At 41.6% G+C, this 24,534-nt stretch overlaps 1 protein-coding gene across 1 annotated transcript in view; it reads left to right on the top strand.

Annotated features, from left to right (window-relative positions):
• The window catches only part of LOC147712019 (glutathione S-transferase omega-1-like), a 128,734-nt gene that overhangs the window by 49,066 nt on the left and 55,134 nt on the right, over positions 1–24,534 (top strand). Inside the window, exon 4 of the mRNA XM_086922751.1 lies at positions 2,792–2,893. Coding sequence (XP_086778877.1) covers positions 2,792–2,893 — 102 coding nt within the window. The remainder of the gene's footprint in view (positions 1–2,791; positions 2,894–24,534) is intronic.

Raw genomic sequence — 24,534 nt, 5'->3', positions numbered from 1 at the left:
CTTTTTTTGTCTCTAACAGGGTTAGCGTGAAGCTTGATAATAGGAGAAATGTCGCTTAGCGACATTTCTCCTATTATTTTGCTCTGGAACGCCCACTTTGCATCTCATTAGAGATGCAAAGGGAAGCGTAGTGAAAAAGGGTACTAACATGCAAATTTGCGTGTTAGCACCCTGTTGCTGATAGGGAGATAATTTTATCTCCACTTTCTTGGCTTTTAAAGCCTAAAAAGCAGAGATAAATCCCTTGATAATATGCCCCAAAGTACTTCTGAAGTGTGATACTTTACCACACTATTACTTTGCCCCTGAGTCTAAATTAACATCCCGGCATCTTTGGTAACTCCGTACCTGTACTTCCAGACTATATAAAATAAAGACACTAACTTTTCATATTAGTAACCAAAATCAATAATTACATCATTAATTTGCCAAAACAATCAACACTAACCATCAAGCTGCTACCAAAACAAATCCAGCGATCTGGGACTAATAATTTTCCACGGACAAGGCCCAATTTCATTGCTCACCAAGTGCCTTCACACTGGGTTAGTGAATATCCAAAACTATACCAAGCTTACCCATCTCCAATTTGTAACTTCATTCTAGTATACTAACTATGGTGATGCAATCATTTTATAGTTGACAGGGTTGGAAAACTAATACTTGGTTCAAAAATACTCATAATCTAAATAAACACCTCTAATAAAGACAGTCTTTTTTGTATATTTATAAAACTTTATCTAAAAAATGTGAAATAATGCACATCAGTACCAACATACAATACAAATCATATATTGTCACCAGGCAAAGAATATTAGAAGAAAAAATGACAAATTCATATCACTGAAAATGCATAAGAGTGGAAAGGCAAAGAGACAAAAGTTTCAGAGACAAAATACTTTTGCGAATGATTATTCCAATTCAGATTTTGGTCTATACTAACCCAAATAGGAATAGGAAAATTACCCTCTAGTCATGAGAACAGCAAGGCACCTCAAGAAGATTTGAAGAGGGAGAGACTTAGTCAGGAATCAACAGACAGGAACAGTCAGCTCCGGAATAGGAGACAGCAAGCTAGGCTTCTTCTCACACAGGTAAGGACAGCAAACCGACAACAACGACAATCTCCCAAACAGTCTGCCCAACAGTCAGAATCCAAAATCCTCCCTCCAGGCACCTCACTTATACCCTAAAACCCAAATGTCTAACCCACACTTGTATCTAATGAAGGGTTATTCTACATTTGATTGGTTAAGGAAGAGGGTGTATTGTCACACCACTCTTGGCATGTTCATCTCACTAAATGTCCCATTGTTTTATTTATTCATCACATCAGCTTCCACCCCAGGAAAAACAATTCAAGCCACTATCAAAATGTTCTCTTCCTTCATGCTAGTTGTGTAGCAAACTTTGTATAATATTTGTGCCGCTCGTGCCTTTCCAGAGAAAGCATTTCCTCCGTTTGTTGAATCAAATTGTCTTTCCATGCAACTTCTTGGCAGACACTCACGATTCTTAAAGGTCATTCGCTGTCCACCTTCCCCTTCGCTTTCAAACTTTTATTTTTCAAGCATTTTTTTTCTCCATTAACCCCATAACTTCAAGCAGAGCAGAAAATCATGCTTCTAGGGAAAACAAACACAGGCATTATTATTCACTTATAATGCTTTTTCATTAAATACTAACCCACTGCTGCATCTATCCATGCACAAACCATGTTAAATATTATTTTCCTAGAAAACGTTAATAAAGTGCACAAAATCAGCATTAGTTCTTTTACTTTCGTAGTCAAAAGCATTGGCGGCCTACTTCCGTACTTTAGTACGCGCTTGCACAGTAGCATTTTCCCTCGCATTAATCATTTTTACCACATATTTTTTTCCCACACACTGTTAATTGTTATTGAGGGTTCAATCCAAGCAGGCTTTACTTCGCTAAACCCTGCTCCATTAATCCCCCCTTTGATGGCATCTGAGCCTACACCAAGATACCCACAAATACAAATGATCCCTTTTAGAAAGCAGTTGTTCTCTCTCGTTCCACCTTTATTCCATCTAAGTCCTTCATAACTTCATAGTAATTTCCTTTCATATCCTTTTATTCTATCACATCTTTCTTTCTCTTTCTTGCCCTTCTTTTATTTTCAGACGAATCTCTCTTGCATCCACAACACCTATAGAGCAGATAAACCATAAATATCGCTATAGCCACTGCAATGATAGGTGTTAGTATTCTCCCTAATACACTATTTCCAAAGGTAGGAAACAAATTACCCACGGAGGAAAAACTCTTACCAATTTTCTCCCAAGCACCATCATCCTTCAATTCGGCCAAATCTTGATGAAGATTTGTAATATTCTTAATATACCCCTAACAATTCTGTTTTACCTCAGAATAACATGGAAAATGTAAACCTGAGATCAAAATTTGTTGCAAAAGAAACCCCTGTGAATCTGGCCAAAACATCCAAATATACAGTAGCATTGGGGGCAAATCCGAGACTTTCTGCAGCTATGCACACTAGTTTGTCTTTGTAAACCATATTTTCTGTCCCATATATTTCTTCTTTTTAAAGCATTTTTATTTTGAGAGCAGTGCATGATCTTTATAGTTGGTGGTTTCTGACATTTCTGTGTAGGCAGAAAGAGCTCCTTCAAGATACTGCAAAGAGGCTATGGCTTTAAAGAAACTGATTGTTGGTCTTTTCATTTGTTTACTCATACCACATTAAAATTATATCTTCTTCATGGAGTGCAAAGGATCACCTTAACATGAATTTTTCTGTTTGCAGCTAAGCTCTCTCATGTACAATATATTCCTGGCAACAAAAAAGGGAGAGGATGTTTCTGGCTTTAAAGAACAGTTCAACAAAAAGATCATTGAATTTGAAGAGGTAAGCAACACACCCAAGTGGGAGAGATCTTTATAATGGTATTTATGATAGATTGAAGTTCCCGCCATGTTCATCCTGTGTTAGGATCTTAGAATGCATTCATGCCAGTGGTCTATGTGTGATATGGGAGAAGAATATCCTTAGCTTTTTCTATATGTGCCCATGGTGGTGATATCATCAATTGGGGGAATTCAAGTTTTCCATGTAGTAATTACAATATTTTACAGCACATTTAGTGGCTTTAAAGAATTAAGTATTGGAAGGAAATGTATATTTTTAATTGTTATACAATACCTGATGTAACTAGGTGTTGAATGTTTGATTGATTCAGCATTCCATCCATCATCTGTTGTTTTAGCATTTTTCATCCAAAGTGGGAAGGGTATGCCCAGACGTGGGCCTGTGCTTGGTATGCCACCAGATTCTTGATATCCTGGCTGATAAGAAATTAACCCCAAAACCGGTCCTAGGATGCTTGTTTCTGGTCCAAGAAGGACCTTGCCTTGCAGTTTGGGCTAGACTGTTCTCATGGGGAACATGGTCAAGACTGATGTGCATGGCTGGATCTAAACTGTAATGGCGTGCAAAAAAATGATGGATTTAAACCTGATCTGTGACTTGCGGTGAATGCTTGATTGATTCAGCATTCCGAGCATCATCTGTTCTTTCTGCATTTGTTGACCTAAGTGGGAAAGGTATGACCAGACCTAGGTTCCATGCTCGCTAAGGCACCATATTCATGCTATCCTGGCTAGTGAGGGATGAAACCCCGAAACTGGCCCTAGAATGCTTGTTTCTGATCCAGGGAGGACCTGGCCTGGCAGTTCAGGCTGGACTGTTCCCATGGGGAAAAGGGTCAAGACTGATTTGCATGGCTGGGTCTAAACTGGAATGGTGTTGGCATGCAAACAAAACAATGGGTTTAACCCAGATCTGTGACTGGGAGTGAATGTTTGATTGATTCAGCATTTCGGCCTTCATGTGTTCTTTGCATTTGTCACCCTAAGTGGGAAGGGTATGCCCAGACCTAGGTCCCATGCTCGCTACACCAAGAGAATTATGCTATCCTGGCTGATGAAGGGTGAAACCCCGAAACCAGTCCTAGGATGCTTTGTTATGGGCCAAGGAGTACCTTGCCTGGCAGTTCGGGCTCGACTGTTCCCATGGGGAACAGGGTCAAGACTGATTTGCATATAGCTGGGTCTAAATTGGAATGGTGTGACATACAAAAAACCTGAAGGATTTAACCCAGTTCTGTGTCTGTGGGTGAATGTTTGATTGATTCAGCATCTGTTCTTTTTTCATTTGTCGCCCTAAGTTGGAAGGGTATACCGAGACATGGGTCTTGTGCTATGCTACACCACCTGATTCATGTTATACTGGCTGATAAGGGGTGAGACCCTAAAACTTGTCCTAGGATGCTTGTTGATGGTTTAGGGAGGACTTGGCCTTGCAGTTCAGGCTGGACTGTTCCCATGGGGAACATGGTCAAGACTGATTTGCATTGCTCGATCTAAACTGGAATTGCGTGGCGTGCAAAGAAACAATGGATTTAACCCAGATTCAGCATTCTGCCCATCATCTTTACTTTTTGCAGTTGTCACCCTAAGTGGGCAGGGTATGCCCAGACGTGGGTCCCATGCTCGCTACGCCACCAGATTCATGCTATCCTGGCTGATGAGAGGTAAAACCATGAAACCAGTCCTAGGATGCTTATTTCTGGACCAAGGAGGACATGGCCTGGCACTTCATGGGGAAACAGGTCAAGACTGATTTGCATATGCGTCGGTCTAAACTGGAATGGCATGGTGTGCAAAAAAATGATGGATTTAACCCAGTTCTGTGACTAGGGGTGAATGTTCAATTGATTCGGCATTCCGTCCATCATCTGTTCTTTTTGCAGTGTGTTTTGAATGTCGTTACTTAAAAAACTCTCCACATACCTTGTAACATTAATTGAAACAAAATATACGAAGCCAGATATTTAGTTGAAGAGCAAATACCAGTGACTATATTGAATCACTTAGCTGTTTGGGAGCTGATGGAGTAAGTGTAATGGTGCCCACAAAAAGAGAATCAGAATATAACCTTGAAAAGATAAGTTCTTATGAAGTCCCCCTGCTTGCTAGAAGGGAGTCTCTTTGACATTCTATTGATAGTGACAAGAGAGGATTTTGTCCTCAGAATTATGGGGACAGAGGAGACCATGGACTCAAGGCTTAAGCTAAAGGATGCAAGGCAAAATAAACAATTTTACATTTTTGGGGGTGTTGGTGGACTGGTAGCCCCCTTCATGAAGCAGCAGCAGTAGCTGTTAAATGGTGTGAGGATAACGATGGTGCTATAGTACAGTGGTTGATTGTTGCACATGAGGGTTCTGCTAATACTATGGAGTGTCTCCTTAGAGGTCAATCGTTTAAATTGACATAAGTTATTTATAAAGTCTCACTGTACGATGATGAAATTGGGAAGGACCAATTGTGAACCTATGAACGACTTTGAAGGATATCGGTGGTGAAAACTATTTTCTTCCTTAATAAACAGAATTACATGGATCTGTGCGGTAATTGTTTTTCTTCCGTTCCTTCACCTTCTTGTTTCCTTACTTTTTTAACAATGAATGAAGAGAAGGACATAGACAATTAAATGCTGGAGTATTTCTAACAAAGGCATATGTTTTACTTGCATAATTCAGAAATGAAACAAGTTAGGGGAGTTTGTAGTCCAACAAATGCATTTTTACATGGATTCCAGTGCGTCATTATTTTACTGAATGTAGTGAAGGATCCAGCTGACGACTTGGCCAGAGAGGCATTGTATGCCAAGAAAGGAGAACCGTTGTCAGTGAAATGCCATGCAACAAGTTTGGGTTATTAGGAGTATCAATTACATTTGTGTATGGAGGAGTTGTAAATGTGTGCGTATTCACACTAGAAGACTGTAGCATTGAGGTGACACTCCACTGTGATATAAGGTGTTGTTTTGCTAAGTTGCTTCCATGTAAATGTACAAATGTACAAGTATTTATATAGCGCAAACCACCCACATCGCAGGCATCTAAGCGCTTGCTTAGGGAACCCGTCCTGGTATTCCCCTGTAAGATAACCCCGGCAGGGTATCCACAAGGTGAAAGCCAGGCATCCCGCCGCGAGGGGCCGTTGTGGAGATTAAGCAAGCTATTGCCCAGAGTCACAGAGTGTGAACCCGTGAGTCGAGTAGGCACCGGAGCGAGAATTATCGAGTCCGTGGAATTATTGAGCCCAAGCCCCGTCGAGGCGGGGACTTGAACCCTGGTCCAGGGCCGATCTCAGCTTCCGGGTCTGCCGCCTCTAACCCCTGAGCCACACTTCTTCATGGAGTTGTAACCAATGTTTTCAGTTCCAGAACTATTGGCACAAGTGCTTAATGAGAGAGGTCATCCTTCCTGTAGATTTAGGCAGAAATGATAAATTGCAGTGGATTTTACTGTGTATGGTTTATGAGTTATTTGAAAACCGATGTCTCTAAAACATGTAGAGGGAGAGGAGAGGTACATGCATTTGTTGTAGACTACTAAGGGATCAGATTAGGGAATTTTAATGATTCAACTGGCATTGCAGCCTAGATCTTGGTGGATACAGGGTATTTCGTAGACATTAACTAAAGAGCTGTGCTGGGGTAGGAGATAATAAGGAACTTAATCTAATTCAAACTTTAAAAGTGTATTGACAGTTCGAAGAGTGCATTTTCATCATCAAATGATATACGATCGATACAATCACTATCTTAACCTATTCCTATTTCATGTTTATTGTGATAGGTGCATGCATTTCATTATTGGTTTATGAATTCTAGGTTAAGTGCACCATGTAGGATAGATCACATGATCACATGAAATGGATACAGTTGGGTAAAACATTTAGTACAATGGGCAGTAAGGACGAGATCCAGTGTACATATCAGAAAGTGTGGGCATAGTCTGGGTGTGAGTGATCCACTGTGCTGGGCGTGGAGTGGAAGGGTGAAGTCTGATGGAAGAACTATTTGAATACAATGAAATTCTACAAGGAAAATTCAGGATTTTGGTATGGAAAAAAATCAAAGGACTGATCAGCCTTTTCTGCATTTGTGCAGATTAACAAATGGCATCCTAAATCATTGTACAAATAGTCTGGTAAAACGACCTTGATTACAATAAGCAAAATAAACTATATTTTATTTTAATTGGCATTTTTTTAATGTCAGTGGAGTGGGTAAAAGGAATGGTGGAGGTGAGGACCTTCCTGAACTGAAAGGGTGTTGTCTATTTTGATCTGTTAAAATCTTGCTTATATTGACAAATAGCATCCCTAGGTAAAACATCTGCTGGATTGTATTAGTTATTTAACCAGAGGTTCTAAGCATTTGAATATTTCCCAATATACACTTCACTACTAATATAATCATTCATTCACTGAACTAACAAAAAAGCAATTGTATAGTTACTGTCCCAGTGTGTAATGTAGCATAGGTGATCAGGAGTCTTATAAAGGTGCAATGATTACAACTTCAAAAGGTTTCAGGAAGCATAAGGTTTGGGTTTAAAGCTGCACTATTTATGCCCAGAATATAATATAACTCTTGCAAAGCAAGGTAGAAATGTATTTGCAATGAGGGTTTTTTTGATTGACTAGACATGAGAAAATTAAATCGTTGATGGACAGATATAATGCTTTTGGGACATAATTATTTAGTGTTCTTCTAAATTGATGACGATGCTATATAGTGAGTGAAATGTATGTATGCAAGATAAATATTGGTTCATCAGGAGATGTAAACAATAATGTCCATGGAGAATGAAGTAAAAGAAGAGCAGCAAGCAAACCTCTCCATCTGCCCACTCAATATTTTCCTCTCGACTACTACCTTCTTTTATCTGTGGACATTACCTTCACAACACACTACTCCCTCACTAATGCCTACTCCCTATCCAATCTCAGGCCTGCAGTCATCAGCGCGGGGATGCCTCTGGGTCACCAGGCGTTCTATAAATCGTTAAATAAATAAATAAAATCCTTCACTTGAACTCCATATGGTTCTCACAACCATAGATTCATCCACTTCCCTTGACCATACTCTGATTCACATGGCCATTGGGTAGCGTGGTGCAGAGCGGGCGGGCCAAACTCCGGAGGAAATATGTAAAGCATCCGCGCAGCACACACAGGCGACACACAAGGCACACTACAAAAAGAGACTCCATACCAGATTAGGTGGAGAACAGTATGTGAATTGTAAAATAAACACATCAGAAGGGAATCACAGGTGCAGATAAACTGTGCCAGCCGGCACCGGGGAATAATTCACAGGGGGACTACATACAGGGCAGCGCCAATCGGGCCGCTGCCAGAACCATCACAAGTCCAAGGAAAAATGGAAGCTCATAAGCAATAACGTCTCACCGGCCGTACCTACTGGTGAGTAGACATGCACTTGGCATAAATCACTTTAGGCATTTGTCATGGTAGGCCTAAACATGAAACAAGCCAAGTAGGCATTAGGGAAAAGCAGTAGCATAAGGCATTAATCATGAAAACACATTATGCATAACTTCAGGCATAAATCATCGTTGCTGTCGCCTGGAATGGAAACCTCAGGTTAGGCATAGTATGTAGAACACCAGCATTGCAGCCTTAGGGGAAAAGAAACCATAAGGCATAAAACACAGTGGTCAGGCATAAAGCCTGAATCAACACCTTAGGCTTACCGTCACAATGGACCTGAAAAGTAAAAACACGAATACATTAGGCATAACGGTTGAGAATATTCTGCATATCATTAGGCACACCATACTCAGCTGGGGCCTAAACCATGGGAGCATTCAATCACCTTAGATTAGGCACTTTATGCAGGACCCCCACAAGGGTAAAAGCATTGCCAGCATTAATGCATTAGACAGACAAACAGTATGAATAACCTATTAGGCGGGAAAAGCATTAGGCACAACCTTTAGGCATAAACATAGTAGGCATGAAGCATTCTCATTAGGGTAAAAATGCTAGGCAACATCGCCTTAGGCATTAGCAGATGCATAAGGCACCTCCTGCGGTACATGGGTCCTAATCATATTAGAATGGGGCATACACATGAGGCATTTCATCATTGCGCACATTAGGACAGAACATTAGCATAATGGTGCATCCCTAGTAACCCCCAAACATCTTGTAAGCATTAGGGGGGAAGAAACCATTAGCGATATAACCACATGCATTAGGCATTAGCAACATTAACAGTACACTTTATGTAAATACACCTGGAATAGCTTCCCCAAGGTTGGACATTTGCTTCTGGCGCTAATGCATCTGGGGAAACCCTTGCTGGGGGGGCTCTCAATTTACCAATGGCCCAAAATCAGCACTGCTAACCGGAGGGAAAAGCATTAGGTATCATCCTAAGTACAAATGCATTATGCAACAATATTATGCAAGAAATCATATGGGGCAATAGGCCTCGCCAGCATAAACACAGTTCGCCCCAATCGGGGGCACAACACTATGAAACTGGCCCCAGGCCAACTGGCCTCTCTTTGGGGCTCATATGCCCTATGTCCCACAAAGTCAGGGCTGGCTGAAAAAACAGCAAAAGCAAAATGCGCAAAGCACTGGGGCAGGGTAGAAGTGTCTCTCACTCCTCTCTCTCTTCTCCTGAGAAGTACAATGGCCCCAATAGGTTGCAGCTGCCCACTGTCAACCTAGCAGACAGGGGGAATCCCACACGCCTGGATCCCCTGGATCCCCTCGTAGCGATTTAGATACCTGTCGCTGCAGACGTCCACTCTTCTTCTCCTGGGCACAGTTGTAGCACCTTGGCAGCAAGCTGAGCACAGTCAATGCAAATTTGGCACTTTGGCAGCACCCCAATGCAGCGCACACGCAAGGGAATTGAAATTAGGGGTGGGCTTTAATTGCGTAACAGAACAGAAAAGGCGGGCTCCCATGAACTGTCGTACGTACTGTACCCTTTCCATGCCAATAAATAATGCAACACTCCCTGAATTCTCTTAGAATCTAAAACCTTGGCTACTTCAAACTCCCATTCTCCATGTACCTTCACTGGGGTTGGGGTGGCTCTGTCCGAGTAGAGGGAGAGTAGGGGCATAGCAGAGAAATGTGAAAAACTGGGTGAATCCGACAATCTGATGGGAGCTCTAATTTTACTGTCACTGGATTGATCATTTTGGTAATGATAAAGATACTTTGGGTTTAATTTATAAGATCCGTCAATACTTTTGGATGAAAGCAATAGTTGCATATTGTGGGGCTGGCAGCCTATGTTTATCCGCTTGTTTTTTAACTTGTTTTTGGTATGACTCTAAGTTTTTCTTAACTTGTGTCTGGATTTGTGCTAAGTGGCGATGATGTTCATGGACTGCCGGGACCTGACTAACAACAGATGGCTGCAATAGTGGGAGCATTCTGGGGTGGTAACCGAATACTGTAGCTGCATGGACTGAAGTATTATACACAAATTCCGCCAGTGGTAACGCCATATCCCATTCACTGGTCATGGTAACAAGAAAACAACGCATTGATTGTTCCAAGGTCTGGTTAAGGCGTTCTGTCTGTCCATCTGTTTGAGGATGGTAGGCTGAGGACAGACAAATATCAATTTTCATAGAGGAACAAAAACTTTGCAAAATCCTAGACACAAATTGTGAGCCCCTGTCGGACACAATTGCTGTCGGTAAGCCATGTAATTTTACCACATGTTTTATAAACAGGTCTGTTAATTCTTTTGCCGACGGAAAATGCTTTAAAGGAACAAAGTGTGCCATTTTGGTTAAATAATCTACCATCACCCATATAATGGAGAAACCTTTTGATGTGGGTAAACCAGTGATAAAATCCATACTAATCATATGCCAAGGTGCAGGTGGGATTGGCATTGATTGGAATAATCCAGCAGGAGCAACATTAGGGGGGTTTGGATTGTGCACAGGTTGGACAGGTTTTGACGTAGCTTTCAACATCTGATGCTAGGGTGGGCCACCAGAAATCTCTTATTCCACTGTTTTCTTTACCCCTGGATGACCAGCAAATGAGAAGTCATGATGCCAATTCAGAACAGTATTATACAAATCCTTTGTGGGAGTGTACAACTGGTGATCATGATACCGGAGGTCTCCTTTTTTTAAAGTATGAGGAGGTGTGGACTCTTTTTGTTGTGCTACTTGGACCTGCTCTATGAAATTGTTGGGGGAACACAATGCAATGATCTTATGTTCCCGGATAATAGCAGTAGGTGTATCAGTACCCTTGTCCGGAACTGGAAAATATAATTGTGACAGTGTGTCAGCCTTCTGCTGTTCTTTTGCAGGCCTATATGTGATTACAAAATCAAATTTGTTGAAAAACAAAACCAACGTAATTGTCGTGGAGTCAGCACTTTGACATTCTGATAAAATTGCAAATTACAGTGATCTAAGTAAATTGTTATTGTGTGACGGGCCCCTAGCAAATGGTGGCGCCACTCATGAAAGGCAAGTTTGATGGCTAAGAGTTCTCGTTCTGCCACCGTATAATTTTTTTCAGCAGGCTAGAGTTTTTTAGGCAAATAGGCCACTGGATGTAGATGTCCTGATGTAGGATCTCTCTGGGACAAAATACCTCCAGCAGCAACCTGAGATGCGTCGGCCTCCACATAGAAGGGTTGTGAAGGATCTGGCTGATGTAACAGTGGGGCTTCAGTAAAGGCCTTCTTGCGTGTCTAGAATGCTTCTTCTGCTGCTGAGGACCAATGAAAAGTAACCCCCTCCTTGAGAAGGTGAGTGATGGGAGACATAACGGAGGAGAACTGAGGGATAAACGGCCAATAAAAATTGGCGAAACCCAAAAACCTCTGAATATCCTTTAAAGAGCCGGGTGTTTCCCATTTCAAAATGGCCTGAACCTTGGAATCATCTATAGCTATACCGTTGGGAGATATTACGTAACCCAAAAACTCAATGCGGGTAGCATAGCATTTCTCTAACTTAACAAATAGTTGATCCTCTTGTAGCCATTGTAACACAGTGCCGACATGCCCAATATGTTCTTCGGTTGTTGATGAAAAGATCAGGATATCATCTATGTAAACTATTATAAAGACATCCAGGAAATCCTGCAGCACATCATTGATGAAAAATTGAAATGCTGTAGGAGCATTACACAAACCGAAGGGCATCACTGTATATTCAAAGAGACCGAATTTAGTCCTAAATGCGGTCTTCCACTCGTCCCCATCTTTTACTCTAATTAGTTGGTATGCACCTCTCAAGTCTAATTTGGTAAAAACAGTGGAATGCTGTACCATAACTAATAATACCAGAATTAATGGGAGTGGATAGCGTTTTTTTACCGTCACCTTGTTTAAGGCACAATAGTCTATGCAGGCACAAAGTTCTTTCTTCTTTTTAGGGACGAAGAAGAGTGGCGAACTAACTGGGGATGTAGAATGTCTAATAAATCCTTTTAGTAATAAGTTATCCAAGTATTCGCGCAAATATTGGGTCTCAGGCTCAGAAAAGGCATACACATGACTGCACGGCAGAGAGCAAATCAATACGGCAGTCGTATGACCAGTGGGGTGTTAACTGGGTTGCCTGTTGTTCAGAGCACACATCATTAAAGTCACTGTATTGTTTTGGTAAGGTGATTTCTGATTCCTCCGCTTGTATCAAAGCTGATCATGGTTACTGGGGAGGTCTGAAACAATATTAAACCAGAAGATAATTCTGAGCCATTTATGGCACGCACAGGCTCAGGAACCTCTTTCTTGACTGTTGGAATGTTTAAGGTTTTAGCTAAGTCTATGTCCAGAAAATTTCCGGTAGCTGCAGAATCCAACAATATGGGAATAACTTTTCTGGTCTGGGTAGAAAAGAGCAAGGTAACTATTAAAGTTAAATGGTGAGGTGCAGCAGTCATAGCGTTTCTTAAATGATGGCAAGAGGCCAATTTGTTGTCTGTGCTTGATAAGGGGGCCTCAATCCTTATCGGGCCTGGAAGTTTTCCGACTGCTTAGTTTCACCGATGGGAAGAGGGGAGTCAATAACAGCGACTGCCGTTTTGGGGGCATTTTTACTCAAACAATCCCGGGCGAAATGCCCAGGCTTCCCTCAATATAAACAAAGATTAAGGCAACGTCTTTTATGCTTTTCCTCCTTGAACAAAGGTCCCCTAAGTCCCCCAATCTGCATGGGCTCGATATGATTGGCCGAAGTATTGGCATTGGATGTGTCTTTTTTCTCATGTTTAACTAAAACGACTCTGGGCATGTCGCCACGAGTCTTTTCACTCTTCCTTTCTCCCAGACGATGATCCAACCGGACCACTAAGTCAACAAATTCAACACAATTGGATGGCAAGTCAACAATTTGCGCCAAAACAGCTTTTAAGTCATCTCGAAGCCACAATAGAAAAGTGATGTTCTTTTCTCATCTGGCCATTGTGTCTCAGCAATTAGCCTATTAAAGGATGTGATATAAGACAATACATCCTTATTGCCCTGACGCAGGTTCAGCAACTCATATAAACTGGTGCCCTGAAAAAAGCTTTTGCATTGTTTCCTTAAAACGGCGAAAGTTATGTAAAATCGGGTCATCCCTTTCTACGAATGGCATTGACCAGGTGGCCACAGTACCACCTAGATAGGATAAGACAAACACCACTTTTGAGGCACCATCAGGAAAAGCTGCAGGTTTACAGAGGAAATGTAACTGGTATTGATTCATAAAAATGCTAAACTTTGTCTGGTCTCCAAAGAACCGTTCAGTCGAAGCCAATGGAACTGGAGTAGGAGTGGTGACATTGACATTTACAGGTTGGGCCGCCCCTGCTTCCTCGGTAGCCAATGGGGTGACCGTAAAGCGCTGCGGTTGAACCACTGGTTTGGTTTCGACCGGGGTGTTATCACAAGGGTTTTCTCGTGGCTTATATTGTTGCAACTCGCAGTGTAGCATGTGAATTTCTTGTTTTAATGAGGTGACTTCCTGCTGTAAACTCAACACTATTCTAGACAAGTCTTGTACTGTCATGGTGTTTTCTTCTGTGGTGACATCCATCGTCCAGGCAGACTTAGTTTTGTGGCTTGGCTTTATGTTATATGTGAGTCCAGCCACTCACCTGAAAATCAGGTCCGTCTGCAGGGACGATGACAGTTCCTCAAAAAACCCCTGAACACCTCTCAGTGCTGCTGACCAAAAAACAGAAGCCCTGGCAGGTGCCCAAAGAGGGAAGGGGATTTGGGATGAGAGACAAGAAAGAGAGACTGCTACTCTTCACGCTTTGCCAAGAAGAGGGTGTGTGCCGTCTGGGCCTGCCAGGTTCTGGAATTGGACACAGCGAACCACTCGTAACTTTTCCTAAAACATACCTAGGTAGATAAGCACAGAATGCCATAAAAACTCTTTAGACTCCTAGCAATACCAACATTATGTCTTATTCTACTTCTGATTACCTTTTAGGCGTGGTGGCGCTTCAAACAGTTTGTCTCTCAATAAGCATTTAAGAAATGTTTTACAGGTTTCTATGAATATAAAACAGGAATTTGTATTAGACTGATAATTCGATGTTATGAATTCACGTAGTATATTTGTTCTTTTATAATACCTTATGATCTCACCTGATTGTGCATAAGACTTTTCCAAAGACGTTTTCAAATATATTTCCAGAGTTCAATCGAAGCCTGTTTTAAAACACACTAAGCAACTGTTCCTTAAAATGCTGCCCAAAATATGCAGCAACTTTAAGAATGGTACACTAAAACACAATTGCGCACAACATTATCAGAAAAGGCGCACTTTACATATAGTCCTTGGCGCTTTACAATGTTATCAAATGTCCCCTTACTACTGCCAAAGAAGTTCACAACCAAAATCAGTCAATTTCAAAATACAAGGAGAGTTGTTGTTCAAACACAACCAGAAAACATGTATATCAAGCATCAGAAAGCTTCAAAATCACCAGGAAATTTTTTGCCCATTTTGCAATCAAACACATGTGCAACAATATTAAGCAGTTTTCCAAATTGCATTCAAAAGCAATACCATTAAGTTAAAAGTCAAGTTCTTCACTTAAATAGCACTAATGATCATTTTCAATGATAACACAAAAAATGCAAAGTTTTGATTGAACACTTAGCTCCTAAGCACTTTTAAAATGAGTCCAGAAATGTTCTTATCTCAGTCCTGAGCTGGCTCAAAGACAGGGAGAATTGCTGCTGGCAGAGGTCACAAGGTGAAATCCTTCTCTTCAGCTGAGGCTCAGATGACTTGGGGCTTCAGGGAAAGCCTGTGGCAGGAACAACTATAGAGAAGGGGGACCATAAAGTGATAAAGGCAGGTAGGTAGGGGAAATAATGAACAACCAACAAAGAGTGAATACCTGCCAGGAAAATTAAGGTAAGGCCCTAGGAGAGGATCCTAAATTATATACATAAACATAGGAGCAACCAGGAGCAAGGTCAACACTTCAGATCAAAGGAAACATATAGTATTATATTTTCAAAGTCATTTCTTTATTCAAATATAGATATTATAAATATCAGATCATTTTATGATTCTTTTACTTAAAAACAACAAGTACATATATCTAATATAATCAAGTCCCACACAAACAAATCATGCCCACCAATCAAACCATCACACATTCCACAATGAAGCACAAGTCAAACATCACACGCATAGATAGACTAAATAGGACATAAGCGCCACACAATGATAAGATGACAGAGTAACAATGAATCATCAATGGGGGAAGAGATATAGATGGAACCAATACAGCTGCCTCCGTACAGAAAACACTGACGCACGTTTCGGTGTAATGCCCCAGCCGGGGCTACACCTTCATCAGGTAGTGTGGGACATAATCTCTGCAAACATAAAAAGGCATATATATAATAACAACACATACTGATAACAGTTTAGACTTTTTACTCAAAAGTTTCAACGCAATGCTTCTATAAAAGCTCCTAACCAAAGATAGCTGTAGATACAATTTTAATAAGGTATCCATGTAAAGAAAAAGGAACCTGGAATAGACTGCCTTATCAGAGGGAACATGTAAACAAAGCGAATAAAACATTCAGATCTTTTAGGGACGTTCAAGCCCATAAGGGAGAAAAGCTAAAGTAACAAAGCAGGACCCCCTACTCCACAACAAAATTAGTCATGCATAGGTGTCCAGAGGAGTCCAGAGTGATAAGATACCCAACTAAGACAGTGGTGAATGAAAGGTAGTGTGATACAAAAATTGCAAGAAAACAAGCAGTACTTTCACCCACATACATTAAAAACATAAGGGATGTCTGTGTTGATCCTACCTATTATATCAATCCAACAATAGGTTTGGGCCAGGGGGAAGGAATAGCTTCAACCCCGTTATAAGTGAAGATCGCCGTAGGTTATATATTTTATATATAGTAATTTATCTCCCAATAGTATTCTAAAAATGGAAAGAAAATATAAAAACAAAAAAATTATATAAATCTGTCCAATAGTTTCACAAAAGAAATCAATCAGCAACTTATCCATTACCGCTCAAACCACTTAAGCTATGGATCGCAGAGAGACTTACTGAAAATAAGTCAGCTGATTCTCAAAAGGAGCCGGCAGATATTCACCATAACCGTTCATCAATTAGGTCACAAACAAATGTCCTCGCCGGGAAGCGGGGAGCCGCCCTCAGCGTGTCTGGATGGAACCCCTAGTAGTTCAACTGCCATAATGTAACACTCTAAAAGAATAAATCAGCAGTTTTACTTTCAGAGATGGTTGCAAGATTCTTTACCTATATCATGCATTAGAATTCTTCAGTGAACACGCACTTGCAGTGATATCAATATGTAACACCGCGCCTGATAGAGGGCCAATAAGAGGACGCAAGTAACCTATTCCTATGCACGGCAGGCAGACAGAACATGGGCCGGATAGTATACATTCGTAATCTCAGACGATGTAATAGAGAAAAAATGCCGGACGCCTTCTGAATGGCCAGGGTGAAAAGAAACAAACAGCCCGGGATACCATAATAATTGACAAGCAATTATAAAAAGAAGACATCTAAGGCTCAAAGCGGCATGAGAAAGGGGAGGTGCAACACCAATTCAGGATTTAAAGCCTAAGGTGTTCCGATCTTAGAGTTAAAATATTACTACCTAGTTCAAAAAATAATAAGGACATGTGAAGGACAATATAATTAATTTGATTAATGGCAAATAGTGGCACTAATAAACAAGGTTGTTACCGCATTTCAGGAAGGGTATATTACCTGTATATACAGCCGAGAGGATACGTCCGGTCGAGTTACAAACGCCGAACCTCGCTGGATGCAATAATCAAAGTGGAAATAGCCCACACCTAAATTTAAATACACGGCTGAGGTTATTGGACGAATCCGACGGCAGCTAAAATTATCAAGATGGAAAACGGAACAACGTGACAGGGGCGGCTCTAGGTTCATGGTGGCCCTGGGCAGGGAGCGTAGGTAGGGGGCCCCGGAAGAGGGGGTCCGGGTGGGGCAGAGCGCGGAGGCAGTGAAAAGGGGGGGTCATGGTGTTTGGAAGTTGTATAGAGCCAGAGGCCACCAAATCCCTGCAGGGGCCCCCACACAAATATGTATCCATCCTCAGAGGATTATTATATTAAGGATATATATTGATGTGGTGGCCCCTGGGATTTGGTGGCCCTGTGCGGATCTATGTTGATACAACGCATGTTATTACAACGCATGCTTTTACATCGCATTTTTTACAATGCAAAAACTTTTACAACGCATGTATTTACAACGAATGTTTTTACAACGCAGGTACCTTTACAACGCATACCATTACAACGTAAGTATAGGTAAATATATATTAATTTTATAATCGTAAATTAATTGAAAAAAATATAATTTAATGTAATTTAATTTAAATTTAATTTTAATTTAATTTTACCCTGTACCCCTGTACCCCAAAAACCCCAAACTGACCCTCAACCCCAAAAATACCCCTATACCCAAAAACCCAAAACTGACCCTGAACCCCAAAAATACCCCTTTACCCAAAAACTAAAAACTGACCCTGAACCCTAAAAATACCCCTTTACCCAAAAACTAAAAACTGACCCTGAACCCCAAAAATACCCCTTTACCCAAAAACTAAAAACTGACCCTGAACCCCAAAAATACCCCTTTACCCAAAAACAAAAAAACTGACCCTGAACCCCAAAAATACCCCTTTACCCAAAAACTAAAAACTGACCCTGAACCCTAAAAATACCCCTTTACCCAAAAACTAAAAACTGACCCTGAACCCCAAAAATACCCCTTTACCCAAAAACTAAAAACTGACCCTGAACCCCAAAAATACCCCTTTACCCAAAAACTAAAAACTGACCCTGAACCCCAAAAATACCCCTTTACCCAAAAACTAAAAACTGACCCTGAACCCCAAAAATACCCCTTTACCCAAAAACTAAAAACTGACCCTGAACCCCAAAAATACCCCTTTACCCAGAAACTAAAAACTGACCCTGAACCCCAAAAATACCCCTTTACCCAAAAACTAAAAACTGACCCTGAACCCCAAAAATACCCCTTTACCCAAAAACCCAAAACTGACCCTGAACCCTAAAAATACCCCTTTACCCCAAACATATAACATTTAAAATATACTTACCAATACTTACGTTGTAATGGTATGCGTTGTAAAGGTACCTACGTTGTAAAAACATGCGTTGTAAATACATGCGTTGTAAAAGTTTTTGCGATGTAAAAGTTGCGTTGTAATGGTATGTCGTTGTAAAAGTTGCGTTGTAAGTGATGTTTCCCCCCTGTGCAGGTGCACAGCTTGCACATGCCTAAGGCCGGCCCTGAACGTGAGTATCCAAATAGGTGGAATCCTAAAATCGCGGCCATTTTGGAAAGAAGTGATATTCAAAGGTCATGATCAAGCAGGTAGAGCCACCGATAAGACGGCCATAAGTCCCAAGTTGGGAGAGAGAGAGAGGCAATGTGTATAAGGCATAGTGGGCAATGTAAACAATTCATAGGAATAATCAACGGCCGTTGATAAACCAAAACAGGACCAGGGCAACTTTTATTGGGCTTGCAGGTTCTTTTGACAGGTGGTCCAGTATTTCTCCACAAGGTGTAAAAGAGAGGAAAGAATTCTCATGGCATAATCCCCGGTAAGAGAGCCTGTGGAAGACAAACACGGAAGGAAGGGAATGCCTTTTAAAGTATGCTCTGCGTATCAGGACAGGGCAAGAATCTGGAGGCCAGACGTAGATCTTGAAATGATGGCATTCTCCCAGGGACAGTCTTCATTTAATCCCTTTTTCACTGAGTCTAGATAGTAAATCCAAAAGACTTCTCTCTTTTTACGTATAGCCATGGAGTCTGCTCCAGGTAATACCTGGATCTTTTCAAGTATGGACCATTTAAGGTCGTCCTCAGTATGTTTCTTCTCAAGCCAATGCGTCACTATGGTGGCTGACATTTTTTTAATACGTATATTATACGTATGTTGCCCTATTTTAGTGCGACATTCTCGTCCAGTTTCCCCTACATAGGGGAGGTTACATGGACATAGGATGATATATATCACATTTGAAGTGCGGCAATTGGTCATTTTTTAGCACTCGCCAGAGAGATAGTGCGTTCACTGATTCGAATTGTATCTCCGATGAGAGCATTAGGACAAGCTGAACAGTTGCCACATCGGTGATTTCCATTGATGGGAACCAGCCCACGGATCGATTTTTGTTATAAACCTAGTGGTTCCTGCAACTTGCCTCTTACCGGGTAGTTTTTCAAATTTTTGTTTCTCCTAAAAGCAAAGATAGGTTTAGGGAGATGTTCTTCTCTGCTGCCTAGATTCAGAAGGTGCCAGCATGAGTTAATAGTTTGTCTCAGTTAGTGGTCTCGATTAGAGTTGCGGCTGATACATACCAGTTTCTCCTGATGTTCCGTGGATCTAGGTAGAAACATCGATTCACGGTTGAAATTCCTGGCTCGCTTGAAAGATTCTTTGATCAGTTTGTAAGGGTAGCCATGGTGTGCTAACTTCTCTTTGAGTATGTCCGCTTGGGTGAGAAAATCTTTGATATCCGAACAGTTCCTCCCAATCCTGAGAAACTGACTAAAATGGATATTGTCCCTTTGGCAGCGGGGGTGGAAGCTGCCATACTGCAATAAGGTATTCCTTACAGTAGGTTTGGTAAAAAGGGTCACTAAAATCTCATTATTCCAATGTTTTATCCAGATGTCAAGAAATTCAATTCTGAGATTGCTGGCATGCGCAGTAAACTTCAAGTTACTGTCTGCAGCATTGAGCCAAAGAATGAACTCATTTAGAGAATCATGGTCCCCCTTCCATATAAAAAAGATGTTGTCAATGAATCGAGACCAAGCTCGAACATTCTCATGGAAGGGGGCCATCTCATTGTAGATGTTAATCTGTTCAAGGTGCCCCATGTATAAACAAGCTACACTTGGGGCACACGCGGCCCCCATAATGACTCCCTGAATTTGCTTGAAGAAACAGTTATTGAACTCAAAGTAATTTTCATATAGGAACACTTCAAGGCACTGAATAATGAATGGAGCATTACTGATCTCTGGTTTAGAGGATAGAACTTCCTCGATGACACTCGAAGCTCCGCGCTGAGGGATGTAAGTATATAACGATTTGAGATCTAAGGTAACTAGGAGTTCCCTGTCTTCCAAGTAAGATGTTCCTTCAATTTTGGCGATGAAATGGTCAGTATCCTTAACTAAGGATTCCAAATTGTTGACCAGAGGTTTCAAGAAATGGTCAATATATTTCGAGAGGGGCTCCGTCGCAGAGCCGATGGTAGATACAATGGACCTCAGGGGCGGGTCGAGGATGTTCTTGTGAGTCTTGGGGACCTCATAGATGATGGGTATCCAAGTAAAGCTGGGAGTTAAAAATTCAGCTTCTTTCATACAGATATATCCACTATCTACTGCCTGTTCCACCATAGTTAAAATACAGCGCTTCAAGGCAGTCTCAGGGTTCCTCACAATCCTTCTATAGTGTTCAGGGGAGGAGAGGAGCAGATTCATTTTCTCTACATAAGTAGAAGTATCAAAAATCACGATACCCCCACCCTTATCGCATGGCTTGATCGTTTACTGGCTGTTTTCCTTCAGAGATTTCAAACAAATATCCTCATCTCTGGGCAAATTAGGAGAGGGTTTAGGGATGTATTTAATGATCTTTTCGATTTTAGCAGTAACAGCTTTTTCAAAAATACCTACCTCAGGGCCAATAGAATCAAGAGAAGGAGAAAAGATGGATGAAGGCTTCAAGCCTGATATATTCTCCATAGTTTCAGGCATCTGTCTGTTAAGAAAAAACTTCTTGAGCCTGATTTTTCAGAAGAAAAGATGTAGATCTTTAATGAACTGAAAATTAGCGGAGGGAACAAATGATAGACCTCTAGATAACAGGCTTACAGAACCTGGGTCAATGTACGTGTTGGAAAGATTAAATACTGGAATACTTTTTATGTTTTCCAGTATTGATGGTGTCTTGTTTGGATGTACATTTGCGGTTGACCCTGACCCTGATGGTAATTCCTCTGTTGGGGAGTCTGAGATCCTGGGAGGAAGTTCCCTGTACGATTGCCTAAAAACTGTTCTGTTGTGCTGGTCTATCAAATGATTCCTGTCTTGGTTGAAAATTAGGGTTGTAGTTGGGGTCATAGTTGGAATCAAAATTCCCTGACCCTTCTCCCTCTGAATCAGTAGTGTCGGAGAAGGTGGTAACTCTCCGATTGCCCCATCTTGGAGCACTACCCCATGAATTAGAGTCTTTCGAACCACTATAGAAGTTGCTAGCTAGATATGGATAAGCGAATATCCTTTCTAAACTTTTCAGTTTTTCTATTCAAAAGAAACTCCAAGAAGGAGTCAAATTCTATACCAATTTCTTCCAATTTCTTTTTGCCTAATTCAACCGCATTTTCCTGCCTGAGCCTCTCTTCAAGCTCTTGGATTTCCTTATTGAGAATAGCTATAACTTCTCTAGCTGTCTCAATAATGAGCATCATCCAGTCCCTGGAGCATCTATTTGATATTAATGCCCATTTCTCCAGGAACTGTCTGATCTCAATAAAGAGTCCAGGGATGTTGCGGACCCTCAGGCCAAAGGAAATGGTTCCAGATTTAAGATAATCAGGCATAAAGTGGGAATGGAATTCAGTACGCTTTGATTTCTTCTTTAGGTTAAGGAGTTTGGTCCATTCCCCTTCCAACCCCTTAGAAAGAGTAAGCTGCCCGCTGAGAGGCCAATCATTTTGGCAAAGTCCTCATTGGAAAATCCGAAGGTCTTAATACTTTCCATCTTTCAGTGGTACTGCAAGGGGCCAAAGTGAAGCAACAAAACCAAATCAAAAAACAAAAATTAGTTAAACAAAAAGTGCTCACTAAATAACCATCACCACGTTAAGCCAGAGGTGCACGAACATATCACAATCAGTCAGAAAGAGCAGCTATTCCAGGAATAACAACAAGGGCACCCCCACAGGTCATGGGCTGTGACGTAACAACTATACAGGAAACAGAAATCCAAGCAACATGCGTCTGCAGATCAAAGCTATTTATAGCCAAGATCCTGGGCGTTGCCGGGCGTGTTCAATCCATGTGCTCAGTACAGTTACAGCTCACGTGTTAAACCATCTGCAAGCAGATGCACCTGTGCCCCCTGATCCTCAGATATCTAACAAGCATTGGCAAGGTCCATACAAAAAGAATAAACATTGGCAAAAGCAAATACATTAAAGAAAAAACAAACATTGGTCAAAGTACTTATTGTAGGAACACTGAAATATGATTGATATTCACACCATATGGGTGTTGACAAACAATGCAGGGGACTCTGTGGATGGCGTGACAGGGGTTCCTGACAACTCTATGCCACTGTACGCTATGCTACTCTACTCTAAACCACTGCACTCTACACCAATTCACACTACACCACTTTACTCAAAACCAATGCACCCTACGCTACTGTACCTAGGTCAACTGCTTTGCACCACTACGCGCCACTATACTCTACAACATTCTACTCTATGCCATTGCACTCTATGTCACTGCACGCTACACCACTCAATTCTACTCTGCACCACTGTAGTCTACATCACTGTACTCTACGTCACTGCTCTCTGCACCACTCTATGCCACTGCACTCTCTGACACTGTAGTCTATGACACTGCACTCTAAACCGCTCTAGTGCACTCTAAGCCACCCTACTGCACTCTATGTTACTGCACCACTCTAGTCTATGCCACTGCACTCTACAACAATCTACTCTGCATCACTCCACTCTTATGCTACTGCACCCTACTCTACACCATTCAACTCTACTCTGCACCACTCCACTCTATGCTACTTCACTCTACCTCACTGTACTCTGCACCACTGCTCTTTATGCCCCTTTACTCTGCATCGCTCCACTCTACACCTCTGTAATCTACACCACTCCACTCTAAGCCACTCTAAACTGCTCTATGCCACTGAAGTAAACACCACTCTGTTTAACTCTGCGCCAATCCACTTTACGCCAATCCACACTATGCCCCTCAATTTTATATTGCTGCACTCTATGCCACTGCACTCCACACCAATGCTCTCTACACCACTTTACTCAAAACCAATACACTCTACGCCACTGCACTCTATTCCAATCTGTACTTTACGCCACTATACTCTACTCTACAACTTTTCACTCTACGCCACTGTACACCATTGCACCCTGACACTCAATGACAATAACCTTTCATTTAATAAAAAACATAAAAGATACAAACACAATAAAAACACTTCATGTCAAATACAAATACCAGCAAAAGTTAAACAGCCTCAAAGACAGGTTTGATCTTAACATAGTCAAAGCACAAAAATGATCAAAAATCCTGGGCCATACGGTGGGAGTCCTATGGGACAAGGGAACTGTACTGCCGTTCTCAAGTCTTCGGCAACAGTATGACTTAGGGCCCAACGAAACCTATATATATGTGCAGATACGGCACGCACTGCTGCAGGCGATACCTCCAGACACTGAAGTCCCGGAATCCTCACCGCTAGAGGATAGACTACTCACGGACTACATGCAGTATAGTGCCACTTCCCTTACCTACAAAAAACTATTGAACAACCAAACAGACCCTACATTGAAACTGCGCGAAAGATGGGTGGAGGAACTGGGAGGCATGAATGAGACTGAATGGAACGAGGCACTGGCATCACCGAGGGAAGTGGGCATTTCAACAAAGCTCAGGCTAGTACAATTGAAAATTCTGCACCGTATATACTATACTATACGAGAACCACACTACATAAATTACAGAGAGCTCCGCATCTCTACTGTCTTCGAGGCTGTGGGGAGGAGGGGACCTTATTCCACACCATCCGGGACTGCCCCCTGATTGCCGCCTATTGGCGTCAGGTGATGCGCACAATGTCACAAGCACTAGAAATATCTCTGACTCCTGAACCGCGTAAATGTCTACTGAACATTTGGGATCCAAATGACCTATCTAGGTATGGTCAGATATGGGGTACGTTGGCAATTATGGTGGCTTAACAAGACATAGCACAAAAATGGGGCGCACCTGATCTACCCACGTTAGCACAGT

Source organism: Lissotriton vulgaris, chromosome 5 (genome assembly GCF_964263255.1).
Source record: "Lissotriton vulgaris chromosome 5, aLisVul1.2, whole genome shotgun sequence".
NCBI lineage: Eukaryota > Metazoa > Chordata > Amphibia > Caudata > Salamandridae > Lissotriton > Lissotriton vulgaris.
The sequence above is the reverse complement of the archived record's forward strand: the minus strand, read 5'-3'. Positions and strand labels throughout refer to the sequence as shown.